Genomic DNA, 25,077 nt, shown 5'->3' with positions numbered 1-25,077 from the left:
ATATGTATTTCGGAAATAGAAAGAAAACAAATCATCAACAAGCGTGTGTTTCTAAAAAGTCCAGAAAACTTCTTGGGCACAAAAAGTGACCCGTAAAGTCCAGAAACGCTTCTTCGTGTTTCCCAAAATTCCCGAGAATTTCGGGCCCGTAATACTGATTAAGTTATTTCCCCCTGAAATTTACCGGAGCTCTTGAGCTCCCGAAGACGCTTTTTGGGGACTTATTTTGTCGCTAATCTGTTTTTGAAAATCAAACAAAAAACAAGTACGGCGATGGCCTTGTAATTATATAAAGGACGACAGTAGAGGATTAGATACTATTCAAAATACGTCGAACAGACCCACCGAACAGTCGATTCATATAAGTATTTTAAAAGGGTATTGAATTGACTCAATAGGAAAAGAGATGGAAATTCCCTTCTGTGGGTATGTAAAAGGGGTTCCATTTTCCTATGGAAGGCACCCTACAGGGTGAGCTATTCTGTCGGTAATGGTATTTGAAAGGGTAAGAGTTTAGACCTCGGGGCGGATCCTTTCCTATATATTTTTGGAGTACCTCCGGGTTTTATATCCTTTTATGAAATCGTTACGGGATGACAATGTAGCGTAGTGAGGTTAAGATGAAATTTGTATTCGCACGCGTGCGAAAAAATATAAAAACAAGTTGACATGTACCGCTAAAGCCACACGCGTCTTTGTACTGTGACAAAGACTTGCTTTTTATGAGAAGGATACCTGCGAGATTCGATTGTATCTTCAGTACGTAGCTTACAGGAAACCAAGTGTCTTTAAATTCTTTAGAAATTCACCGTTGACCGTCGTAAGCTTATTATCTGAAAGATCCCTATTTAAAAAAAAACACAACAGCAACAATTAATTGATTAACTTGCCATCACAAGTCACAACCTGCAATAGACAATAGTAGTGTGACTTGCTAAGTACCAGTGGATCAGCGTGTCAATAGTATCATTAGTATTATTACTAAGTCAATAGATTAATAAACTAATGGTTCAATGGAAGAAGTATCTTCAAACCAAGACAGGACAACAAGCAATCTCAACACACATATGACTGTCGGCTGAAATCAAACCCTTGCTAGGGTTAATGCAGCTCTCCGAACTTCGCCATCCTTGCTCCTCTATGAAGGGTGTTTGCAACCGAGGAAGATTGAAGGCCCTCCCAGACTAGACATTTTATAGTTGTCGACAACTATTTGTTATTGACAACTATATGTTATCAAAAAATAAAAACGTAGCGGGACTGTGAGACCAAATGTCGACAGCCAGACGCTAGTTTTTTTGTTGTAGACAACTAAAAAGCTTCCTCTTTTGGAAATGGAAACTGCATAGTTGCCGAGAACTACATTTTTGACCGTTTTTTTTCTTTCTGGGTACGGGATTGACTGATTTAGTTGCGGAGAACTATCGTAACTGCGTTGTCAGTAGTCATTGTTTATTCTATAGAAGCATGCGTAGCGAACGTTAGTTCTCAAGCTTTTTCTTGCCTGACTTAGTTTTCGAAATGTGTGGAATACTTCTATCGGACAGAATTAGCTGCATTGTCGATAAGAAATGGTCGTCGTTAACTAAATGTCCGGTCTGTAGAGGCCCTAATATAGATCGAGACCAAACAAAAAAAAATATTGGCTGGTATTTTAAGGAAGCGCCGTACGTAACGTAGCTCCCTCAACATCGCATTAAAAATTTCCAAAATACTTACAGCTGCTGTAAAAGGTTCGAGTCACGAAGAGCTCCGCTTTCAATAAAAGCGATTTGGTTACTTCGAAGAAACCTTTTTTGAATTATAACAAGAATTACTAGTTAACAACGATGATCAAGGGTGTTTTTTAAATGCCGTCTGCCTTTGTTTTAGTTAAGATGGCGGCGGGAGAATATGTTCCTTTTGTTTTAAATATTTCTTGATATGTAACAAAATGGTGTATCTGCCATGATTAACGCCTACAAACATAAATGGGTATCGTTTTGGAATCGGACTCTCTAACTAACGTAGAAATATAATGGTGAATTCAAAGTAAGTGAAATTTTCGCTATAGCACAAAAAAAAACAACAATGAAATTGAATTTAATTTCTTTACCTGCTGTTGTTTATAGTCAGTTTAGCCTATTCACGAAATTAAACGCCGGCATTATTGATCGCCCCGCACAGGCCCCCTCCTAAATCCGCCTATGGTTTCTGCTGGGACTATGTACTGAAGCTCTTCAACACCAGATTCACAGAGGTCTCAACATGTAACATACAGTCTTTGTAAAAAATATGCTCCTGTAAGCGTATCGTTGTACAAGGCTGGTATCATGTTGTGATCTCCACATCTTGAGAACATAAAAAGCATTGGAAAAGTTAGTTATCGCAGACAACAAAAATGAATCAACGAGGCGACTCACCGATCGTGGAATCTATATCTGATAAACAACCGATCGATAAGTGGAAAAAACGTTGGCACATGTATACACTTAAAACATTCGAATGGACGCTTTTTGTAGGAATACAAGACGAACTGAGATAAACGAATATTGGAATATAAAAAAATAAACAAACTTACAATGTTAGCAATCGCCAAAAACCAAAAACGCTTCTACTCGGTAATCTGTTGACCATGTTATTATCAAAACAACTAAGAACGAAAAGGCATAATTTGTCAGGAGAGATTGTCGCAAGTTGTATTTAAATCTTATTAAATGGTTATTTATAGACTACACTGGCAGTGTGTAGTCAGAAGTGTTGTTGTAGTTGTTGTTGTTATGATTGATATTCACCCCCCCACCCCCAACAGAACATATTCTCTCAATTTGTTACAAGCGTATGGAATTTGAGAAAATCCTCACTACTTTTTAACGGTGTTTCAAAAAACATTAAGTCAATGCATAGCAACTTAATTTTAATTAAGTTAAAGTTAACATATCCTTTCCCTCTCTCAACTTAACCCTCGGACGTACAACGGAGTGGAGGGGGGGAGGGAGGGGGGTAGATGGATGGATGGATCGATGGATGCCACCCCCTCTTGAGGTTTTATGGTAAATTTAAGAAAAAAAATGACTCTACAATGTAAAACTTTCAGTAGTTGTTCATTCATCCCTCGTAGTAATGTTTATATGTCAATCCTGTGTTCATGATTTTTGACGTTGCCATGGCAATGTCATTGCGACCTTCGATTGGCACGTACGGATGTCGAGTACAGTCACTTCGTGTCCTCCTTATCACTTCACCATCTCTCGGTGTAGTCACAGAAGTGTAGGCTGGGGGATTAATGTGTGAAATCAGTCGTACTCGTACTCGATTTCGTCGTGTCAATCTGGTCCTATTATTACAAGCAGACGCGCATCAGTTTTGATATATTTCTTTATTTTTCTATCTTTTAAAACAAAATGTGACAATTTGTTTTATTTTATATTTCATATGCATTCTATCTTGATTCTGCATCAATTTCCGTTATATTCTGACCTTCTAAGAAAAATGGTTAAATCCAAGATGGGAGATCGAAGATGGCTGCTCTAGTGGCGACATATGACATCATAACCAACAAGAATTATGTCATCTTGTGGAGTAAGCTAAGGGCTTGCTACTCAGTGCAAAATAGTTTCGCAGCTCGCTTATAGAAGGAAAACCCTGGGGAGTGGTTCCATTCATCCCCGACTTTGTAAAACGGCGGGGGTAATAATTGCCTTGTACGTCTAAACGTTAATAATATCTTACCATTTCCAACTGGAAGTTATATTAATGCACAATGTAAGACATGAACAACCCAGTGAATGTTTCCTGAACAATTATTCACACATGGAGAATTGCATGTAAAATAGTTTAAATCCCGTCTAGGAAACTCAAATAACCAGGTCCACTTTAAACTTAATCAAGATGCGTATCACCGTGCAAGAAATTCAGCAGCTTACAAGAAAGAAAGTATTCGGATATCTTTCACTACGTCAATGATGCTTCTTATGTTGTTGTTTTCCATTGTTCTGTGAAAAGTAAGTCTCAGTTACTTTTAGCTATAGGTTTGTATGTATTCTGCAACATGTGATCGCATACTAAAGCAGTATTTTGAAACATGTAAATGCTGTTGTCGAAAACGAGCTATGAGACTCGGAGCGAGGTCATTTGCTAAACACATATACCACACGCGTCTTGTATACTGCTAGGATCAGGAATGTCGAAATTTAAAGGGTCTTGTGAGGAGATAAATGAAATGAGAGAGATGTAAGTTCTTTTGTTAGGAGCAAAGGGGCAGGCAAAAAAAAGAAATAGAAAAACCCCTAAGTCATTGCAGCCATAACTTGTTGTAGAGGTAACCTAAACGTCAGCCTTGTGGCTGATTGATACTATGTGTAAGCGAATTGAATGTTTAGCTTAGTTAAACTAAAAATTCAAACTTACACAAATGAAGGAAGGGACGGTTATCTTTTGACAGAAGGCGCCACTTCCCAATAAAAAAAACTACTTTCTAGTACAGTTCTGCATGATTTCAACTGTTCCATTAATCAAATTTAAATCTTTAAGGATGAGGTCACTTTTCCTCTGCATGAAATCGTCTGTGATTTATCGATTTTGGGACTCGCAATATTGCGGCGTTCGAGTCTCCCCAACGCTTATTTCTTTTAAGTTACACTTAAAACTGAAGGTGTATTTAATAAAAGGAGGAGTGGACTTAATAGATGGTTTCCAGTCCGTACTGAGCAATCTCCGCTTAGTCACCTACGAAGTTATGTTTAATGTTTGTAAACATTCCGAAACAAACGTACCTTTTTATTTATTACATTATTGTTACTTATTTTCGCGGGACCTTAATTTCGCGAAAATCGAGCGGGCATATTTCGCGGGACTTTATTTTCGCGATTTGGCCAAAAAAATACGATTAAGGGGAACTAAATTTCGCGAAAATTGTCAAAATACTGGTCTGCATTAACAAACAGAAAGTCTTGAAATTGACACAACTAATTTTTATTTTCCACAGCAATTGTTTTTAATGACAATAAACAAAACCATATAACAAAACAAAACTTAAAACAGTTTGACATATTCCTGTGTTACAAAGTAGAGCTTTTTGACAACTGTACCAAGATAGTTATGAACTAAACTGACGGCAACGTTGATAAGTCATAACAAACTATATATAAGGGTATTAAATTTCGCGTCGTTATTTTTCGCGAGAACCTTTTTTCGCGGGTCTTTAATTTTGCAATTTTTTGAAAATCGCGAAAATTAAGTCCCGCGAAAATAAGTAACAATAAGGTATGAACGCCGATATCCTTGAGAAACAGTAATAAACTCTGCGCACTACGGACTGGAAATGAGCGTTTAAAGTGAGACTTGGATGTGTGCTATACTTACAGAACAGGTATTTCCAATCCATGGATTGACCGACCGAGCGACCGGATGTTTCTCTTCATAACAGTAGGTTGTTCACTGTACATGCACCGCAAACCATGAGTTTAAATGAGCGTTTCAATTAAAGCTGAAAACAAGTAAACTTACAAAGTACGGATCGTCGATCCTTTGAAACAGCCATCCTCAAAGGTTGACAACTGATTGTCATCCAGCCGCCTAATGGTAATAATAATATTAATAATAACTATTTGTTATTATTATTAACTATTGGAAAGTGTGAAGATTAATTATACCTTATAGTACGGAAATGATTAGAAATCGCTCAATTGAACGTACTTCATTGAGAATTCTACTAAAGTCTGCCTGCAGCCTCGTAAACTATCCTCTATTTAATATAGTACACCACTAAATTTTCTCCGATTCGGAGAGACAATATCAGCCCATGGTACCAGTCCGTGGAAAACACCCGGATAGATAGTACTCGTCCGTTATTAAAAAAAAATGGAAACAAGCTGGCCTACAGACAAAAAATACACACTAAATTCACTGCAGTTAGTGGGTTTCTTGTCTTGTTTTGTTTCGTTTGTTAATTCGGCTTTCGAATCTTTCATCCTTAAAGGTAAAAAATATCAGTTTAAAATGCTCGTTTCTGAATGGGCGCGCGGAAGAAAATTTAGTTGTGAACAATAATAATAATAATAAAAAAGAAATGAATGTTTCTGTCTGGGAACTCTAGGTCTGATAGTTGCCCCTCGGAAATTTGATGTTCTTAAAACTAGCATATTACCCTCGAAGCTCCGCTTATGGGGCTCATTCTTTTTAACAACAAATAGTAAACTACATTTCGTGAAACTTTCTATTGATACGTTTAAAGCGGAATATAAACCATATTTTATTGCTAAGTAGGAACTAAAGAAACTAAATCTTGGATATTCTAGGCTCAATATATACACAAAATGTGAGGAAATTAATAGAAGTCCAACCAGTAGATAGTAAGCTTATCCTTAAGTGTCCCCTATTAGTAGAGCGGTGTTTCTCGTCGGCTAATTAATATAAGGTCCTTTTAGAGAAGTTTACCCTATTAATACAGGGGGGGGGGGGGGGGGGGGGAGGGCTTTTGGGCCCGCGCTGATTTTGAACGCTTATAACGTTTTCAAGCTTCAACTAAACCCTGCCAAAATTTGTGAGTTTATATAAAATTTATCTTGGAATGAGTTGGTCGGATAGGATGTTATGTCAGGAACTTGACATTACCATTGCAACGGCATTTTGATAGGCATGTTTTCCCAAATTTGTTCTTTTCGTGTTTCTATAAATGAAAAATAACTTAAATGCAATTAATTTTTACCTTTTTACGGTTTTTAAGCACAGTTTTATTGATTTTGTGACTTTGCAGTAATTTTGGGTGGTTTTCTGGCATTTTGGAAAAAGTTTGAAATTCAAGATCGTCATCATCCCACGTGACGTATACCAAAAGATAGATTATTTATTGTGATTGCTTAAATATTCTGGAAGTTACATGGAAGCCCCCCTCCCCCCGGGGTCAGAGAAGGTCCAAAAAAGCCCGGTCTGAATAGGCTTAATTTTTTTTTTTGATTGATTGATTGATTGTTAATTGATTGATTACGGACTGCTTATTAGCTCTTTCATTGCATATTGTAAAAAAAATTGTTTTGCAGGCGTTTGTTGTACGTTTAGTATGGTTGATAATGCATGGTATTTTCTGAAATTTACCCGGTTGATCATGGCGTACATGTATAAAGAAAGGAAAAACTTGATAATGAAAACAAGAACAACATTTTTTTTTCTTTTCTTACTTACACTCGTTTTATGTTACCAATGAAAGCTCCCCTGGCACAGTATTTCAAACGATTGCGCTGTAAGTTACTTCAAATAGGATATGCAATAGTGTAGGGTTGATAAAATTAGTCACTATAAAAATAACCCATAAATATGCACCATGCTTCTCTCAAAGACAAATGAAGAAGTTCTAAGTTCTGTGGTGCCGTTGTGTTATATTTTTCTTTTATTTTGAACAGCTAAGAAAAAGAAAGCCCGAGAAAAGGAGTAGTTCATGTAAAGAAAACATGAAGAAATTTCGACAGAAAAGGAACGAAAAAAAAATGTATTTATCAAAAAACTCTCCACTGGTCATTAAGCTAGCGTGTATCGACATTTTTGTAGCATATTGGCTGTGAAATCATCCAACAGTTGACAATTTGTAATTGGATTCCTAACTTTTTACATTTTAATACTTACAGTTCCAGTAAATATGAGAAGTAAACAAATGAATCTGGTGCAATGTGTTCAAGCAAATTGTCTTGTAAATACCTGGAGTAAGTCAAAAAAATATATATATATATTTAATAAGAAGAAAATAGGTTACCCACAAACAGGTTCCAGGGGCGGATCCAGGATTTCAAAAGGGGGGGGGGGGGGTGGATGGCACACCATTAGGGCCTAACCCTAACCCCAACCCTAACCCTAACCCTAAGTGGCGGCAGACGGCGAAACGTGGCGTAACAACAACCAGACATGAGCGAGAGCTAATTTTCTTTCTTTATTTATTTTCTATTTCAAATAAAGTGACATTTCGAATTTTTTTTACTGAAAAATGGGGGGTGGATATCCACCCTATCCACCCTCCCTGTATCCGCCCCTGGGTTCGGCAAACGGCAGCAGCAGCGTGTTATTACTATGTAGGGTGTCGAGACTGCACACATAATTTTCTGTTTCTCACTTTAATTAAAATTAGATAGAACGCGCGATCACAGTCACCATAGGTAAATTATACTGCGCCAAACTGACCCACGGAAACTGGAGCTTTTTCCGGTTTCTGTAGCATAAAGTGACTTAGAGTTTTTTTTACTCCCCCTTGGATGAGATGCTAATCCTTTGTAAGATCATCGCAAGGTTACACCTGGGTAGCGGCAGTCAACTGCTGAACTGTCTCTCCATAGCAAATGGCCATGGGCAACGATTGAAATTAAAAGTCACTGTTATTTGTGGTTTCGCATATTTCTTTAACCATTTCCTCAAACATACATACTATGTAAAGCCGATGTGAAGACCAAACACAGGAACAAGTTCCCTTACAAAACGGTCACCCAAACATGATATGTATATTTCGCGGCAATCGTATTAGTTTATGACGTCGTTCTCTGTTTTCTATGTACTTAACGCTTGTAATGCACAGGAAGGGAAAAACCGACTGCTTGCACAGAACTTTATAACGGCTACTCGATGAGTTTTCCCACCGTAAATTTCTCAACTCGGATTTTTTTCTTCTTCATAAATCAAGACCTGTAGGATCATGCAATATCGCAGGATACAAAAGGTTCTGTATCGAATTTAATTATATCGACTAGAACGCGGGGCAACTTGGTAAACGAAAACACGCAGTGATATAAGTTTCTTGGTTTGCATAAAGTATGGACAAATAAATGCAATTAATTTATTATCCTTTTCAAAAGTGCGTGCGACCGACAGAAGAGAGGGAAAAGTAAGATAAAAAACATCCGACAATCGCCCAAAGAAATTATGTGTTTTTTCTGTGGTATGCAGGATTTCTGTAGGGTCCAAAGTGAAAGTCCGGTTTTGTTGCTTTCTCGTATTACAAAAAATACTTACACGCGCCACATTTTGCTGAGTTGGAAAAATGTTTTGTTGGAAATCCTTTGTAGTTGGTTGTTTCTCAAATCACTGGTACAAAAATGAAAAGAACATTATTTTGAGGCGAAAGTAAACAGATCTAAAAAATCGGTGGCCACATGGCTAGTAAAGGAATTCTCATTTATCTAACTGAATTATTTTAGTAAAAGATGAATTAAAATAGTGGTAAAAATTCCAAGATTTGACAATAAAAATAAGCGGCAGTAAGACACAACGTTTCGATGTCTTCCTGACATCATTTTCAAGTGACAAATAAAATAACGGTTCAACAGTGTTATATATGCGGTTAGAGGTGTGATGTTTCATTAACATATTTGTTTTAAACAAATAGTTTCGCGCGGATAGAATCCGATTGCGTGGTCAGGGTAGGTTTCTTCTTTCCAATAAACAACATTTCGTAAATCAAGCAGTCCGGTTTTTCGCTGCATTTCTTTAGGACGGAAAAATTGCTGGTAAGGTCGCCGATGTAATTAAGGTCGTGATCGTTATTTAAATGCTTCCCGATTGCGGAGAAACTATGTTCATCAATACGTTGGTGTAAATGCCGGCTGGTATAGCCGACATAATCTGCATCGCACAGCAAGTAAGAGTTTTGCGTGGAGCTAGCAGTGGCATCCTCAGATAAACTTTGACCTTAACGCTACCCCTTCAATACCCCTTTTAACCCTCCCCCCCCCCCCAAAAAAAAAAAGTCATTAAAAAATAAAAAAAAAATGAATTAAAAAATAAATACAGTTCAAATAAAACTGTAAATCTCCATTTTAGTTTCAGGGCTCATTGGGGTCTAATAATAATAATAATAATAATAATAATAATTATAAAAACAATATATAATTATAATAAAAACCGTGTCCAAAATCCTTTGCAACTGAAAAATCGTCAAAGGGTATTCGACATCCTTTATTTGTATTCCCGATACTGGAGAAGGATATGGAATGAGGAGAAACGGTGAAAGCTTTTCGCACAAACATTTCTAACAGACTTAATACAGTGATGACCTGAGGTCACTTCAGGTAAGCGTTTCTCATTGTACTATAATTTTATTTTGAAGACTAAAAGTGCTAAAGATAGAATCGTACTAAAACTAAGCTGGTCTTAGCTCACTGGAATTAAAGCAGAGCTCAGGGAAAAAAAAATAGATCTTGTAGATTTTGAGGCGATAGTGTCATAGTAATGTCACTCAGTTCGTCGAGGCATGTAACTGTTATTTTTATTTGTCATCTGAATGTTAAACTACTTCAATTTAATAAGAATCGCATCCTTTAATTATTTATACGTGAGGAAATGTTTGTCAAAATATTGACCATGTGGTCATTTCCGGCCGCAAAGAAATAAATGAGACCATTTCTGAAGTTTAAATTTCTATCTTTCCATGATGTGTATTGTATTGCCAGACATAGATCGACATTTTTTTTGCATTTTGTTGTATACAGGTAATTTGTGGGACTATTAGAATGTCTAATTTGTAAACAGGATTTACAGAATTCAGAACTGAGGACTTTCTGAATTACTGGTGAGTTAAACTATGGATTATAACAAGTTCAGGCAGTTATTGATTTCTTCAGCCAATCTCAGCAATTCCCATCCTCCTCTCTACACACATTCACTACCTGAGACATTTTTAAAAGATCTACTTTTTGACCAGACATTTGCCTACGTTATAAAAAAGCTGTTTGACATTTTTTAAGGCATGTATTTTCAGTTGTTGGATGGCCTTCAGTAGCATTTTAACCCTCGGACGTACAAGGGGGGGGGGGGGTGGGGGTGGATGCCACCCCCCCCATAAGGTTTTTTCCAAATTTTGAAAAAACGATTTACTCTATAATACTGAAACTTTCAGTAGCTGTTCATTCATCCTTTGCGGAAATTTTGATATGTCAACCATGTGTCCATGAAATTTGACGTTGCCATGGCAATGTCACAAATACAAGCATGTCTTGCCAAAAAGCGTCATTTTTAACATTTTTTCTTTATTTTTTCCAGTTTTTTGAAACAGAAGTGCAAGATTGGTTTATTTTTACATTCCATAAGCATTCTGGCTTGATTTTGCATCAATTTCCGTTATTTTTTTACTTTCTAAGAAAATGTTGAAATCCAAGATGGCGGATCCAAGATGGCGGCTCTTATGACGTCATGTGACGTCATATGACGTCACAGCCAATTAAAATTAGGCCATCTTGTAGAGTAAGCTAAGGGCTTTCTTCTCAGTACAAAATTATTTCGCTACGCCTTATTATAACGAAAACTCCGGGGAGGGGTTCCATCCACCCCCCCCCCCCCTTGTACGATGGTGGGGGTATAAGTTTGCTTGTACGTCCGAGGGTTAAAATATTCAAATGAAGACTGACATTTTTTTCTGCAAAATTATGATTAATGAAAGGAAGGGTGCCAAGAAAATTTATTTCTTCCTGGCCTGACCCAGGTAGACTGTGCAAGGTGAAACCATTATATGCTTGCCCAAAGTCCCATATTTCTCTGGAAGGATCAACATCAAAAAATAAAAACCCATAAATGTCATTTGGCTATCTAGCAAGTGGAAAAAATTATTGAATCCACGACTAGCCCAAAATGAAAGCAGTCAGTTTTTTTTTCACACACTGAAAAAGGTCATTTAATAATTATACATTCTGCATGCTGGAAAAATAGCAATTTCATCAAAATAAACAGTTTTTGTTTGTTTTGTTTCTATTTACAGGTGACTTGAAGAGTGCAATGACATTCCTCTTAGTCAAAATGACCTCAAAAATTCACATTGTGTTGATGTAATAAAATTGTCACATGATTGATTCCCACATGTTGCCAGTTTAAACCTGAATATACTTTAGTGACATTTATAGCTATTTATGTAATATGAACATCCCAGAACAACCTCGTTCCCAGGGCTTTTCCCTTGGTAATTTGGAACGGGCGGGAAAAGACCCTGCCATCGGCCGGTCACGTGATTATCTTAAATATTTCGCGGAACTCTAATTTATGCAACGGCCGGTAAATCTCGCTAAAACACAAAGTGAATTAAAACTGAATAGAATACGTTTTCTCGGGTTTTCTGTGAAAAATTATGGAGCAGTCAACTTCCAAAAAATACACGCTCGGTATTCACTTTGCTGGCTCTGTGATGGTGAGTACGAAAGCCATCATTTGCTTCGGGTTTTTGCCATCGATGACATCGAAGCGCGCGGCAACCCTGCCGAACCGATATGCATGGAAAAACCTCCGCTAAGCACAGAGAGAAAATTGGAGAAAATCCGGCACGGAACGATGAAGGCGATCTTGAAGAACCCATGGAAAAGGATTCTTCGTCCTATTGAACTGAGCTCCTAACAATATAAACCGAATCACTGGAGCAAATCTGGACAGTCTAGAGGTCACAGGTCTGCAGGCGTATACATGGTTTCCTGTTTGACACCTCTACTCATGTTTCGCTAGTGCGGTTTGTTTTGGCTCATTTCTATTTTTGCAAATTATGCTATCAGCTCTCAAAATTGCCGCTCTGGAAGGACAGGATCTGAAATATTCCGTGAAAATGTTGATTTCTTGCATTGTGATGCCGGGTCGCGCTGTTTAATTTCATGTAAAGACTGCAATGCTGTTGCAAGATGTATTGTATCATATCACGGATGACATTTTATCTTTGTCCGGCTTCTCCAGAGCTTTACTTCGAGAAAGCTTAATGTTTATTTTATAGAGAGGTCTATTCTATAGAGAGACATTCTGTGTAGTAAAGGTTATGCTTCTTGTATAAATTTCATCGAGCGTTTTGTCTCTTGAGCTCGATGCTCCCTTGTTCACTTGGTTATACGTTCTGGCACCACATGATTTCAACTCAGTGTAGATTCAAGATTTGGTAGATTCAAGATTTGGTAGATTTGAAATCTCACACGCGCAAGTGGAATCTGTTGACTGTTTTTCGTGTTGTATATGCCATTGTATAAAAAATTCTCTTAAAGGGGCTTTAAGCGAAACAGAGGACATTTGCGGCGTTTTAGAGCCATTCCAAGCCGACTGAGGAAACCGAAAGCAGATAATTAATGCGTTGTCTTCGATCTCAAATTTATGACGACACCCAAGATTTTCGGGTGTATGAGGCTCACGTGACCGGCCGATGCCAGGGTCTTTTCCCGCCCGTTCCAAATTACCAAGGGAAAAGCCCTGGGAACGAGGTTGATCCCAGAACCCAATAAGGCTACATGTGAATACTGACACTTTATTACATGTAAGTTTTGAAACCATTCTGGGTTCATGACGAAACTATTTTGTTTTGGCATGATTGTAGATTACCCCGGCACTTTTTTTTTGCATAACTGAATTGACTGCCACCACAGTCCGCAGTCACCATACAAATATCAAAATTTCACGCTTAACTGATTTTAATGTCACCGCAGTCCACAGTCCGACACAAAACGTTTGGTGTTTAGATTGCCTGCCACTGCGTAGTCACGCATTTCTTGTCTGGCACCGTGGTCCGCAGTCCCATAGTTAACCTGTGATCAGGCGTTAAAAGAAAGCCTGATCGCAGGTTATCCCATGGTAAACATATGGGACAGAATGTTTTGTGTTTAGAGAGGCCTACTTATTCACTTCGGTTAGCCTAATATGCACTTTGGTTAGCCTGTTCACGGTTAGCTATCTATATTTGTAAGAGCAACACTATATATTGTTAACATGTAGAATTCTGGGTACACTACAGACTGTGATTAGGTTGCTTGCGGTTAGCCTTTATATTGTGTTCAGGATATCTACTGTTCTTAAATCCACTACGGGACTGCGGACCGGGGTGGCAGGCGATTATAACATTTACTAGCATTTCATAGAATCGACTACGGGACTACGGGACTACGGGCCCCGGTGGCAGGCGATTAGCAGACTTTGTATTATTTTCAAATAAAACACTATGGGACTGTGGACCGCGGTGGCAGGCAATTATAACAATTTAATCCAATTTCGATCAATGGACTGCATGACTGCGGACTGCGTTATGAGTGAAATATAACTTAACAACAAAATTTCACTGCGGACTGTGGACCACTGGAGCAAATGAATAATGACAGGGTATTCTACAATTGCTCCTTAGTTTCAATGAAAATAATGAAATTACTGAGAATTTACAAAATTATTATCGCAGACCATAAATTTACTCTAGCACAGGCTAAAGTGTCTTCAATAGTGTAAAGGTCGGGACAACTTATGCGACTTGACAGGTCGCGGCGACAAGTCGCTCCATGTGTACTGCTTACAACTAAGTCGCTGCAACAAGGTGTTTGTTTGGTGCACAAACAGCGAATTTGGAAGAGTGGGAATGCAAACTAGTTTTCCATATTCAATATGGCGAAAATATATGACGCACTTTCAAACCAGTTTGAATTTGTGCAACACGTCGCAGGGACAAAATTCTGTTGCAGCGACATAGTTTTTCGCATGTCACACTAGGCGACTGTCACCGTGACCTGTTGCCTAGTTTGTCCAGACCTTAATGGCAGTTTAATTATAATGTGTGGTTCCAAAAATATCCATACCTACCCCAAGGATGGACCCTTCCGACACCCTGGAACTTTCAGTTTAGCTTCATACTTTATTTTAAAAATTTTGACTATTGCGCCCTCCCTCCCCTTTGGAATTTCCATTGACCATCCTTGGGGTGAGTATCGAATTTTCTGGAACCGCACAATGTAGGCATTTACTTATAAAAGTAAACTGCAGATTTATACAGACTAATCTATTTTTTTAACCTTTTCACATTTTCCTGTTTTCTATGGAAATATATAATTATATATTGTTTTTACCGGTTTCACTTGTAATAATAATAATAATAATAATAATAATAATAATAATAATAATAATAATAATAATAATAATAATATTAATAATAATAATAATAATAAAACTTTATTTAAACTCAAATTTAGAGTAGCTTGACAAGCTAATATTTCCGAGAACGAAAAATAGATAACAAAAAATAAAAATTACTATTTACATATTTAAAATTGACTTATATTAACTAATTATAAAAATTGTCATTTACATGCCTCATAAATTGGCTTTGCAGATGTGCCTTTTAAAGTCAGGTAAGTTACATAGCGTTATAAAATTAGGTAGAGAATTCCATTCTTTTGTTGCCAGATAAGTATAAAGGAGTGGAGACCAAAAGTTGTAGTTCTAGGTTTGGGCATTTCCAGTATATAGTTTCCACGCAGGTTGTATGAAGTAGAACGGAACGAGAACATGTTTCTCATATAGGCTGGATAGTCATTGAAGTTTGATTGTTCGAGTGAAATTTACTTCCGTAACAATTTGGGTGGGACAATAATTGCTGTATAGTGTCACCATAGATAGCTTCAATTTTTAGGAACTTTAAATTATCGCTCTCCAGGCCGCCCGAATACCTCTTTTTTCTGTCATATTTTACGTCCGTGCAAGCTGGTTTTCCCCAATATACTTACATGTTATAGAGTTTAGAAGATGCAGAAAAGGCGTAATCGTCAATCCGAGATATTTGATTTTTACCGAGCAAACTGAAAAATAACTCAAAAGTACTCAATGATAGATGGCAGATATTGGGTCGTGCGCATCGTTAAATTACCAAGAAATTCATAAATGGTTTAAACCATCTGTTTTGTTTTTAATTGATGCTTGATTAAAGTTTTAAAATACTATGTGAAATTATCACTTTTGAAGGGGGTGGCGCAAGAGGGCATTAACATTAACGAAAAAAAATGCATGACTTTGTTAAGCTCAAATTTACTTTCTTGAGGTTTTCTTTAGTTTATTACATCAAAATGCCTTTTTTTTCGAAATTCAATATTTGTTCATGGACTGAAGAAATGATATTGCGATTAATTATCGTTGGATTACTTTTCGTGGCCAATTAACAAGTACGTTTGGGTTGTTGTGCTCGAAGGGAAACACTCAATCATAAGTTTTGGTGAGGTTGGAAGACATATTAGGCAAGTTAATTCGAGCCAGTTGCTACATTTTGCTGGGGAAAAATCTGGCTAATATACCCCCGGCGAGTTATTAAAGTAGCAATGGTTATTTATTTATGGTAAGAGAGGAGAAACGACAGTCAATCTCGAGACACAAGTCTGATATGTAATTTCCGATAAGGAAAAATTTGTAGCGGTCACTAGTGTAGAAATGATAAGCCAATCAAATCGGAGGATTTCTGATTAGCTTTAATAACAGCAGCAGGAGAAGTAGCAGTACTGAGTAGAAGCAGCGGCAGCAGTAGCAGTGGCGGTGGCGGTGGCGGTGGCGGAGACAGTGCAGTGGTAGTGGTAGTGGTAGTGGAATTGGAAGTAGTAGTAGTGGTGTTGGTAGTGGTAGTGGTAGTGGTACTGTAGTAGTAGAAGTGGTGGTAGTGGTAGTGGTAGTGGTAGTGGTAGTGGTAGTGGTAGTGGTAGTGGTAGAGGTAGAGGTAGTGGCAGTGGTGGTAGTGATCAGAATGCCCTCACGCACCTTGAAGCGCTTTGAAAATCAATCGCCAATCTAGGAAACCTGAAGTCATTTTTCTCTGGTCACATCAACGCTGATGGAACATTCAACATTACGCTAAAAAATATCGTTTTGAGAAAAAAAAAGGTGCTGCGCTTAACTGCTACTTGTTCATTTTCTAGTTTTATTTTAACGCTGAAACTTACATAGATCGAAGATTTTTCAAGCCATACAGTGTGGTGTTAGATATCTCACGCAGCTGGTTTCTACTTAAGTCGCTATCGAAATTAAAAAAAAACAAAAATAAATAGTAATTTAAACGATTCTTCATGTCATTTGCTCTTGAAGTTAAATGGTTAACGCTGATTTAGTTTTAAAACAAATCCTCTCAAAATCCCTATTTGCTATATGTTTCCAGGAAAGTCAGCTTGGTGACTGGAGGCTCAAATCAAATTATTCATTTGGGTGATAACTTTGTAAGTGAGCTAAATGTAGTGCAAAAGCAGTGGTCTTTCATTTAGCAATGGTTGTGTATGTGTAAATACATACCCAATATAAGTATGATTCAGGAAACATTCAGTTTTAACCATTCCCTTTTCACAATACAAAAATGCCAGGAAAAAGTATTTGACATGAACTTAACATAACTTTGATTATGGTCTTGAACAAAACAGTTGCGCTGGGCTTATTTGTTTCGCTACTGTCGACTTTAGCCATTAATTTGTTGTATAAAAAAGCTGATGGATCGGCGCGCTGGTTGCTAAGTTCCCATGTCAACTATATTATCGATTTTTAGTTTCGAACTAAGAACTGATCGACATATTTACTTACAGTCTCCCTAGTTGTTTAAGTTCTTCAAAGCTGTCATCCTGGATTTCCGTAATTAAGTTTGAAGAGAGATTTCTGTTTTCGTAAGAACAAGAGGCTTAAAAAGTCCGTAAACCAGGCTCTTAGCGTCTAACTTCGACCAGCACGCGACGACTGTAAGCCGTATTTAGAAAGCAGTCACATCAGTGTTAGATACAGCTCTGATTTCTCTCTGTCCATGGCTTTATAGGTGAGATAAAGCAGTTTTCAATTGAGTGTCGTAAAACCAAAACCAAAGTAATTACTCTGGCCATCACAAAGGACACAGACAATCCAGTGAACCAATCAAAACTTGAAGCAAATACATGTAGCCGCCACGAAGCGCGGGAAAACGTTCGCGAGCGAGTCACGATTGGTTTTGGTTTTAGTTCTGGTTGGCTGAGAAAGTGGCGCAAGATTTTTAAGCCAATCACTAAGCGTAGCAATGCAAAACCAAAGCAAACACAATTAACTTTCGACACTCAAGTGCAAACCGCTCTATCAACACGTTTTGTTTGCTTTGTAAATACTCTTACAGTGAGGCTACTGTTACCGGGGTCACCCAGTCAAAGTCAAGCGTTTAAGTAAAGAAAACACATCGCCGTGAAAAATGTACTTGCTGCGTGACTTATCGTTTGCACTATACGTAATCGGTCTCTATGTCGGTCGACACTACCTATAATAAACATGATCCCATTCTCGATGTTTTGCTTTAAATAGTCGCAAATAGCCCAAATACAAAATTACCTACTGTATACTAGTAAATTACGAGGAGAAGGAGAGGAAAAAAAGAAGAGAGAGAGGGGGAGAGAGAGAGGGAGAGGGGAGGGAGAGAGGGGGGGGAGAGAGGGAGGGAGAGAGAGAGAGAGAAAAAAAAAACAGACGAGACACCCATAATTGACACTTTAGAATTGTTGTTCTGATTGAATTCTAAACTGGTTGACAGAAAAATAAGAAAGCAGCGGGTATTTTTGTCCCCATTAATTGGTTGTATATCCTCGAAATTGAACGGTGATTGAACATGAAATCAATTTTGATAACAAAACATAGAAGACGGACAAGCACAAAGGGACAAGCAGAAGCAGTTAACAAATAAAAAAAAAATGAATCTTACAAAAGTAAAGCTCGCAAACTAAAAATGATAATTTCTGGCAATAAGCGAAATCTTAGGCCCCTGTATCAATAAATTATTTCATTAAGCCACTTATTTAATATATTTTTATTTACTTCTTGATGTTAGCCACTAAAAATTAAGAGGCAGGCAGAAATTAACCTCTATATTTAACAAATAAATCAACTCTTACGCACAGCGCTGCCATGATTGGACATCCAACAAAAACACCCGCATGTATCATTTTTAGCTCGTTGAAAGATAAATCTCTAATGGCCAAAATAAAAGTAACACGAATCATACGTATCTATCCTCACTTTTAATTAACAACCCATGCAAGCCTACTAGGCAGTATGGATCGTAATGAATAAATGGAAGGCATAAACATATCTTAACCCTCGGACGTACAAGGAGGGTGGGGGTGCCACCCCCTCGTAAGGTTTTTCCCAAATTTTGTTTTACTCTACAACGCGGAAACTTTCAGTAGCTGTTCATTCATCCCTTGCAGAAATTTTAATATGTGAGCCATGTGCCCATGATATTTGACGTTGCCATGGAAGCGTCATCAGGTCTGGCCAAAAATCGTAATTTTTAACATTTTTCTTTATTTTTTCCAGTTTTTTGGAACATAATTCGACGATTCGTTTATTTTACATTCCATAAGCATTCTGGCTTGATTTTGCATTTATTTCCGTTATTTTGTGACCTTCTAAGAAAATGGTGAAATCCAAGATGGCGGCTCTAATGACGTCACAGCCAACGAATAATTATGTCACTTGTAGAGTAAGTGACGGGCGTTTTACTCAGTGCAAAATACTTTAGCTGCCTCTTAATAGAACAAAAACTACAAGGAGGGGTTCCATCCACCCCCTCCTTGTACGATGGTGGTGGTATGAATTTGCTTGTACGTCCAAGGGTTAAGTAAGAAGAATTATATAAGCATAGAATATCTCCTCTAAGATGGTGAGTTGCACATAAATATTGAGGATATTTATCTGTACTTACAAATAGTTTAACTTTTCCAACCCCCAAAAAGCTTCTTTGTGAAGATGACTGATCTTGTTGTTTGCGAGAACTCTTTCGTAAAACCGAAAAAAAAACGTACCTTCATGCATATACATCAAGGTGATTTTATATATTTTTCCTGTTATTCAACTAGAGAAATTCAAACAAGTAATTATAAACCAAACACGCTTCTGATTTTTTTTTGCAAAGAGTAAGATGAACCGAATCAGCAAATCGTAACATAACATAACAACATAACATGAACTTTATTTAAACTCGAATTTTAGAGTAGCCTGAAAAAGGCTAATATCTTCGAGAAACATAAATTGTATAAAAGGAAAATTTGCCCTTGACAGATCCTTTACAAGTAGGGCATTAGGAGCTATTACAATAAATCTAAAGGAAAATGAACTCGTAAACAACAGTGTATTTTATTAGTTTATTCATTAATGCTTTTTAACCCGTAGTCGGGAAAAGTACACGGGTAATATAATTAAAAAAAATAGCGCGCGTTGTATTTGTTTAAACTGGCTCTACCCTTGAAGCAGCTGAATCATGTTCAGTTGAGCTCTTTTTGGATCGAGCAAAAATAGTGTCATAACAACTGATTAACGCTGCAAGGAGGTCAGTGACAATACGATTTTTTTTTCTTTAATTTTAACTACAGTAGCAAAGCGTTGAGATGCCTTTTGCCCTCTTTATAGGTTCTCCAAGAAGTGCTAGTTAGATTCATATATATTCATCATTGTGTGGAATGTTAGGTTACTACTTTACCAAGCCAAATAGCAAAAGTTTTATAATTTTGTTCAAGAACTGTTTATTTTGTGTTTTATATTTTGCAAAAATAAAACCATTTTCTCCAGAACCGTGAAACGAGTCATATCTATGCTTTCTTACAGTTCATAAAGCCCACCAAGAACCTCATGATCAAAACCTTTTGTTGGTATGCTTCTAAGTTCGTTTTGTTTGTAGGACCTAACAGGAGGGAATTATTAAATGAATTGCGTATTATTTTTTTGGTTAATCAGTATACAGTAGAATCACCCATTCGGCACACCGTTGGTTTTCACGAGTAACGTATCGTGGAAACGAAATTTGCCACGATAGGAATTTTCCTGAAATTCTAAAAACGAAGACATTAATGGTCGCTTAATTCAAATTTTGTTTAATTATCAATTGTCTTGATCTGAAGAGTCGGAAAGTGCAACTAAAAGTTGATTTAACTCTTTCTTTCTCTTAACCTTAATAAAGTCACTCTATACAGCCTTGGTCAAAGCGTGACAGGCCATGGCTGAACGGACGTAACATGACATAACATGAGAAAATCACCAACTGACGAAGTCGTCTGAGCTTTAAAAAATTATTTTTGCACTACCAGCATAGTAGTTCGGCTGAGATTCGAATCCGTGTCCATCAACGCTAAAGGTGGGCCGCTAGATAAGCTGACCTAGTGCCCTTGTTTTGTAAGTCTTATGTGCAGCCTCCGTTAAATGATGTCAATTTATTTAAGTTTTTTTCTTAATTGCAAACTAGCACTGCGGTTGTTGGCTGTATCTCTGAGGGAAATATTCGTATATAGGCCATCCAAATAAAATGTTTCGATTCCCATCGCCCGACCGACCCATTTTTCGAAATGTAAAAACAAAAAAAAATCCAGATTCACTAGTCAAAGAGGCAAGTGCATTAACGATAATTGTATCAATATTCTCATCGAGATCGACTGAAATAAAATCTTTCGGTTCTGCTTTTCCTGGCTTCTTAAATGAACCCAGATCCCTTAAAGTGTTCTTTTTTTTCTTGCCCGACCGACCGACCTACCATCACAAGAGATGGGGTGATGGGAAACGAAACATTTTATTGGGCCGGATTGCCATAATTAAAACAAAAATCCACCAAAACTTATGTCGGGCTGATATAGACGCCACAAACTATGACGCAACGTGATTGAATTAAATAGGTTAAAACTCACAGTATTTCTGTTTTATTTGGTATTAAACTTAACCACACTTGTGAAATAGAAGTTATTTTACGTTCTGTACACTGCACATGTAGCCAGCCGGTATCATCTTCTACGCAGATGCAGTTGTCTGAACAGCCTTTAAACAAAAATAGAATAATTTATGATGAGTCATTGAGTAATCGGCCGTCATTTTCAACATTCAGAAGATTTTGTGTCCGTAAGTGGAAAGTGATTTTATTTAGTAAGTGCGTACCTTAGTGAAACCTTTTTTAGTTTAACGAGGAGCATTTGGTAAGTATATGCTTTATTTCTTAATCGCTTGAGAAAGAAGCTGGAAGGGATGCTTTATGCAAACTTCATAATTTTAATTTGGTTTTTTTCCTCGGACGTACAAGGAAAGGAGGGTCCCATCCCCCTTCGAGGATTTATCCTGAACCAATTAATTGGTACTCTGTAAATCGCTCACTCTTTCAGTAGCTACTCATTGTCATTACAAGAATTTCAGACGCATCACTGCCTGCCCTTGATGACATGGCCTCGCAACCGGATTTGATATTAATTTTGGCCAGATTTCCTCACTTTTATGACATAGTTGCTATTTTTTGTCAAGCAGGAATTGTCAAGTTAGGACATATTTACATCTCTTAGCATTGATTTTGTATCAATTTCAGGCATTTTTTTTTACTTCTCGAGAAAATAGTGAAATCCAAAATGGCAAAATGGCGGATTTAATTACACCATTTGACGTGGTATGATGAAATGATTGCAGTTGGCAAATGTTAGTAATCTCTGTAATTAAAATTATTTATCCATAGGAACAGCACCTATTGAATACAAATTGTACTACGAACTTAACGTGGCCCTCTAATGAGAATCATACCGTGGCATGGAATTGTGCAAGTCCATTCATCGTCTGCATCGTCAGCATATCTTTTTAAAACAGCTGCATAAAATAGAAGTGGATAAATTAATAAATTAATGTATGAATGTATGAATAAATGAATGAATGAATGAATAGTAATAGTAATAGTAATAGTAATATATATCTTTATTGCGCCTTCTCTCCAGGGGTTGGTCCGTTTACAACAAAGGTTTTAATTACTAACAGGGAACCCCGATATAACGATCTTCAATACGATCCCGATACGGAGTTGTCCCGCAGTGTGGGGAACCCGATACGATCTTCGATATACTCCCCCCGGCATTCGTTATATCGGGGTTCCACGTTTACATTGATTCGTATACAATTCATAATGTCAATGTTAAAATTTAGTGCTTGTAGGAGCTCTTTCATTTTTTGAAACATTGAATGTATTATGTATATATGAATGAATGAATGAATGAACGAACGAATGAATGAATGAATGAATAAATGAATGAATGAAATAATGAATGAATGAGCGAATGAATGAATGAATGAATGAATGAATAAATGGATAAGTGCGGGTGAGTGAGTGGATGGAAGGATGGATTTAGGAAGAGACGGAGGACAGAAGGACGGAAGTAAGGAAGAAAGTAGGTAAGGAAGGAGAGGAAAGTGAAAAAGGAAGGAAGAAAGGATGATTGAAAAAAAAAGAAAATAAGGAATGAAATAGGAAAACTGCTCTTTGTTATTTTAGTTCGTGGCTTCTTCCAAAATTAAGAGAGGGGCCTGGATGAGTAAAAAAAAACACTGAAACTGTTTCTAAGAATTTCAAAAATTTGGGAAAAGGAACCACGCCTTGGTGCTAAAAAAAAGCAAAGTTAATTGACCGGTGTCAACACATGTTTTTATCTTTAAAAAGATAGATTTATTTCCTTGAATGTAAATCAATATTCCATGCGTACAAACAAATATTCCTTACCTGGTAATAAAATGGAAGCCAGGAGAAAAGACGATGGGAGAAACCGTTTCTGTGTAAGGCTCAGCATTACTTCCTTAAAACTACTCACCGCCACTGAAGTGAACGCGAAGTAATAGAACCAGAGTGTCCTTAAAGAAATGACGTGTCTATTACTGAAGTGCAATGTCGGGTGTCCTAAACGGGGAGTTTTAATTCTCTATTGTAGGATCCTATAAAATCCCCAAAACATTCTTTAAAAGGTCGACAGAGAACGTGTTTAGGTTTAACAAATAAAACGTGTTCAAACGAAAAAGGAGAGGTGAGAGTTTGTATTAAGTATCCGTTATATTACTATTACTTAGTTTGATATTCTAGGGATCGGGCGAGAACAAAATAATCTGTTTTGAGGGAATAAGTTAAAAGTTCATTGAAAGAGCAACATTTGTATTAGTATTCTGAATGTTTTGTTTAGAAGGGAATGACAACTTCTGCATGCTCAGCAGGGTGGTTAGGGCGGGTGGCGTCATAATCCTCAAGGAGTCTTACGTTTTTTTATGATGATATAAAAAGAAAAATGTAAGCATGCGAAATCGGAAAAATATCATCACTTTCACCTTTTAGTTAATGTTCGAGTTTGCTGATCTTTAAATGATCTCTTCGTTAAAGTAATCTTTGTTTTTAGAGAGCTTAATTCCACGGCCTTAAACCTCGAGCTCAGTCGACAAATGAATGGTGAAAAATTATCCGGAAAGTTTTCCTTGGCGAGACACTTATTAACTAGTTCTACTCGTCGTCCAGTTTCCTGTACAAATGTCCGCACAACGATAACGTGGATTATTCTAAAAGTAATTATTTGTGGATACGTGAATCGCCAGCGCGAACATACGCCCTTATTTTCCGTTTTCTTTTTGGACTGTGCGTGCGAGATTGAATTTTCTCTCCAGGCGGTAAAAGCAAACGCCTTCGATATAATGTGTGATTTACGGAAGCCTATTGTCAACTTTGATTTTAAAGCGTTGCGTTGCAGTGAAGTTGATGGTAAGAAACAATCACTGTATATAATTTCTGTGAAGATTCCATCGATGGCAAGACAATTCTAATACCGTTTCCGGAAGGTAAAAATTTTACTTTTGACGCACACATTTATTAAGGAAAATTGTAATAACATTCTGAATATTTCATTTGAGCAAACGTTCTTTTGTTAATTCCGGCTGCATGTTTATAAACTATAACGCAAAAGAAAATCAAACTCGCAACAAAACAGTCAGCCAGAAATATATACAGTTAAAGGCCTGTTTTACTGCTACCTTGGCCATATTGAGCTTTAGTTCTAACAAATCTTATTCGAAATACTTCTAATGAAAATCACTCAAACACAGTCTTACTGATATATCGTAATATTTATTTACTTACCTTATCCTTCTTGCTCTTGCGATTTGGGCCGAGTACAATATTACTTAGTCAGCTTGAAAAAGGCCAAACGAACAACGATAGAAACAAAATATATGCATATCACGGATTTAATTTAACATCTTTAAACGTTTGTATGACGCATCCAATGAGATGCAGTGTTTAATTTCTACAGTGCATGGACTGATATAATTGCAGCAGTTACGAGACAGTGTAGGTTGGCCTCATCTGAAATTAGTTCGTTATTAGTTTTCTTTATCATTATTTCTGAATTTGGCACAGTTGAAACTTCTTATGATAAAATAAATTCCTCGTAACTAAACCCCACACCAAGAAGTCATCAACATGTTAATAAATGTTCACGTTAGTAGTTATAACACCACTTCATATACACCCAAGGCTTAAACACCAGATTGTGGGTAATTTTTGTCGCTGAAAATATATTGTGGTGTCTTAAAAGAAACCACCCAGGAACACAAACA

General features: G+C 37.2%; 2 protein-coding genes and 1 long non-coding RNA gene across 3 annotated transcripts; 1 reads left to right on the top strand and 2 right to left on the bottom strand.

Moving 5' to 3' along the window:
- Positions 1 to 768: 768 nt before the first annotated feature.
- On the bottom strand, positions 769 to 16,661 carry LOC144641135 (uncharacterized). The gene is made up of 10 exons (XM_078500184.1): positions 16,647 to 16,661; positions 8,971 to 9,042; positions 7,600 to 7,671; positions 7,162 to 7,227; positions 5,488 to 5,556; positions 3,906 to 3,974; positions 2,561 to 2,632; positions 2,259 to 2,330; positions 1,720 to 1,791; positions 769 to 844 (listed from the first exon to the last, which is right to left on the bottom strand). Exons 2-10 carry the CDS (start codon positions 8,979 to 8,981, stop codon positions 769 to 771), a joined length of 579 nt encoding a protein of 192 aa, XP_078356310.1. The 5' UTR covers positions 8,982 to 9,042; positions 16,647 to 16,661.
- Positions 9,952 to 11,804, top strand: LOC144641120 (uncharacterized). The gene is made up of 3 exons (XR_013568503.1): positions 9,952 to 10,025; positions 10,446 to 10,525; positions 11,708 to 11,804. It is a non-coding gene; the product is annotated as an uncharacterized LOC144641120 (long non-coding RNA).
- On the bottom strand, positions 15,150 to 24,686 carry LOC144641129 (uncharacterized). Its single transcript, XM_078500176.1, has 9 exons — positions 24,599 to 24,686; positions 23,207 to 23,334; positions 22,243 to 22,305; positions 21,372 to 21,498; positions 20,300 to 20,377; positions 19,403 to 19,474; positions 18,595 to 18,666; positions 17,272 to 17,343; positions 15,150 to 16,718 (listed from the first exon to the last, which is right to left on the bottom strand). Exons 2-9 carry the CDS (start codon positions 23,271 to 23,273, stop codon positions 16,643 to 16,645), a joined length of 627 nt encoding a protein of 208 aa, XP_078356302.1. The 5' UTR covers positions 23,274 to 23,334; positions 24,599 to 24,686; the 3' UTR covers positions 15,150 to 16,642.
- Between the last annotated feature and the right edge of the window lie 391 nt (positions 24,687 to 25,077).

The sequence above is a fragment of the Oculina patagonica genome, unplaced genomic scaffold (assembly GCF_052425735.1).
Source record: "Oculina patagonica isolate OP01 unplaced genomic scaffold, crgOcupat unplaced7, whole genome shotgun sequence".
Lineage (NCBI taxonomy): Eukaryota > Metazoa > Cnidaria > Anthozoa > Scleractinia > Oculinidae > Oculina > Oculina patagonica.
Note: the sequence above shows the minus strand (reverse complement) of the source record. Positions and strands in the feature narration are given on the sequence as shown.

Coding starts and splice junctions, on each gene's coding strand:
- LOC144641135 (XM_078500184.1), bottom strand. Junction 3,975..5,487: donor GGATCGACGATCCGTACTTT/GTAAGTTTACTT, acceptor TACTTTTCACAG/AACAATGGAAAACAACAACA. Junction 1,792..2,258: donor GCATATTTTTTACAAAGACT/GTATGTTACATG, acceptor AATTCAAAAAAG/GTTTCTTCGAAGTAACCAAA.
- LOC144641129 (XM_078500176.1), bottom strand. CDS start 23,273: ATGCTGAGCCTTACACAGAAACGGTTTCTCCCATCGTCTTTTCTCCTG. Junction 20,378..21,371: donor CCAAATAAAACAGAAATACT/GTGAGTTTTAAC, acceptor CCCTCCTGTTAG/GTCCTACAAACAAAACGAAC. Junction 18,667..19,402: donor TTGGAAAAGTTAAACTATTT/GTAAGTACAGAT, acceptor TTTGGCCATTAG/AGATTTATCTTTCAACGAGC.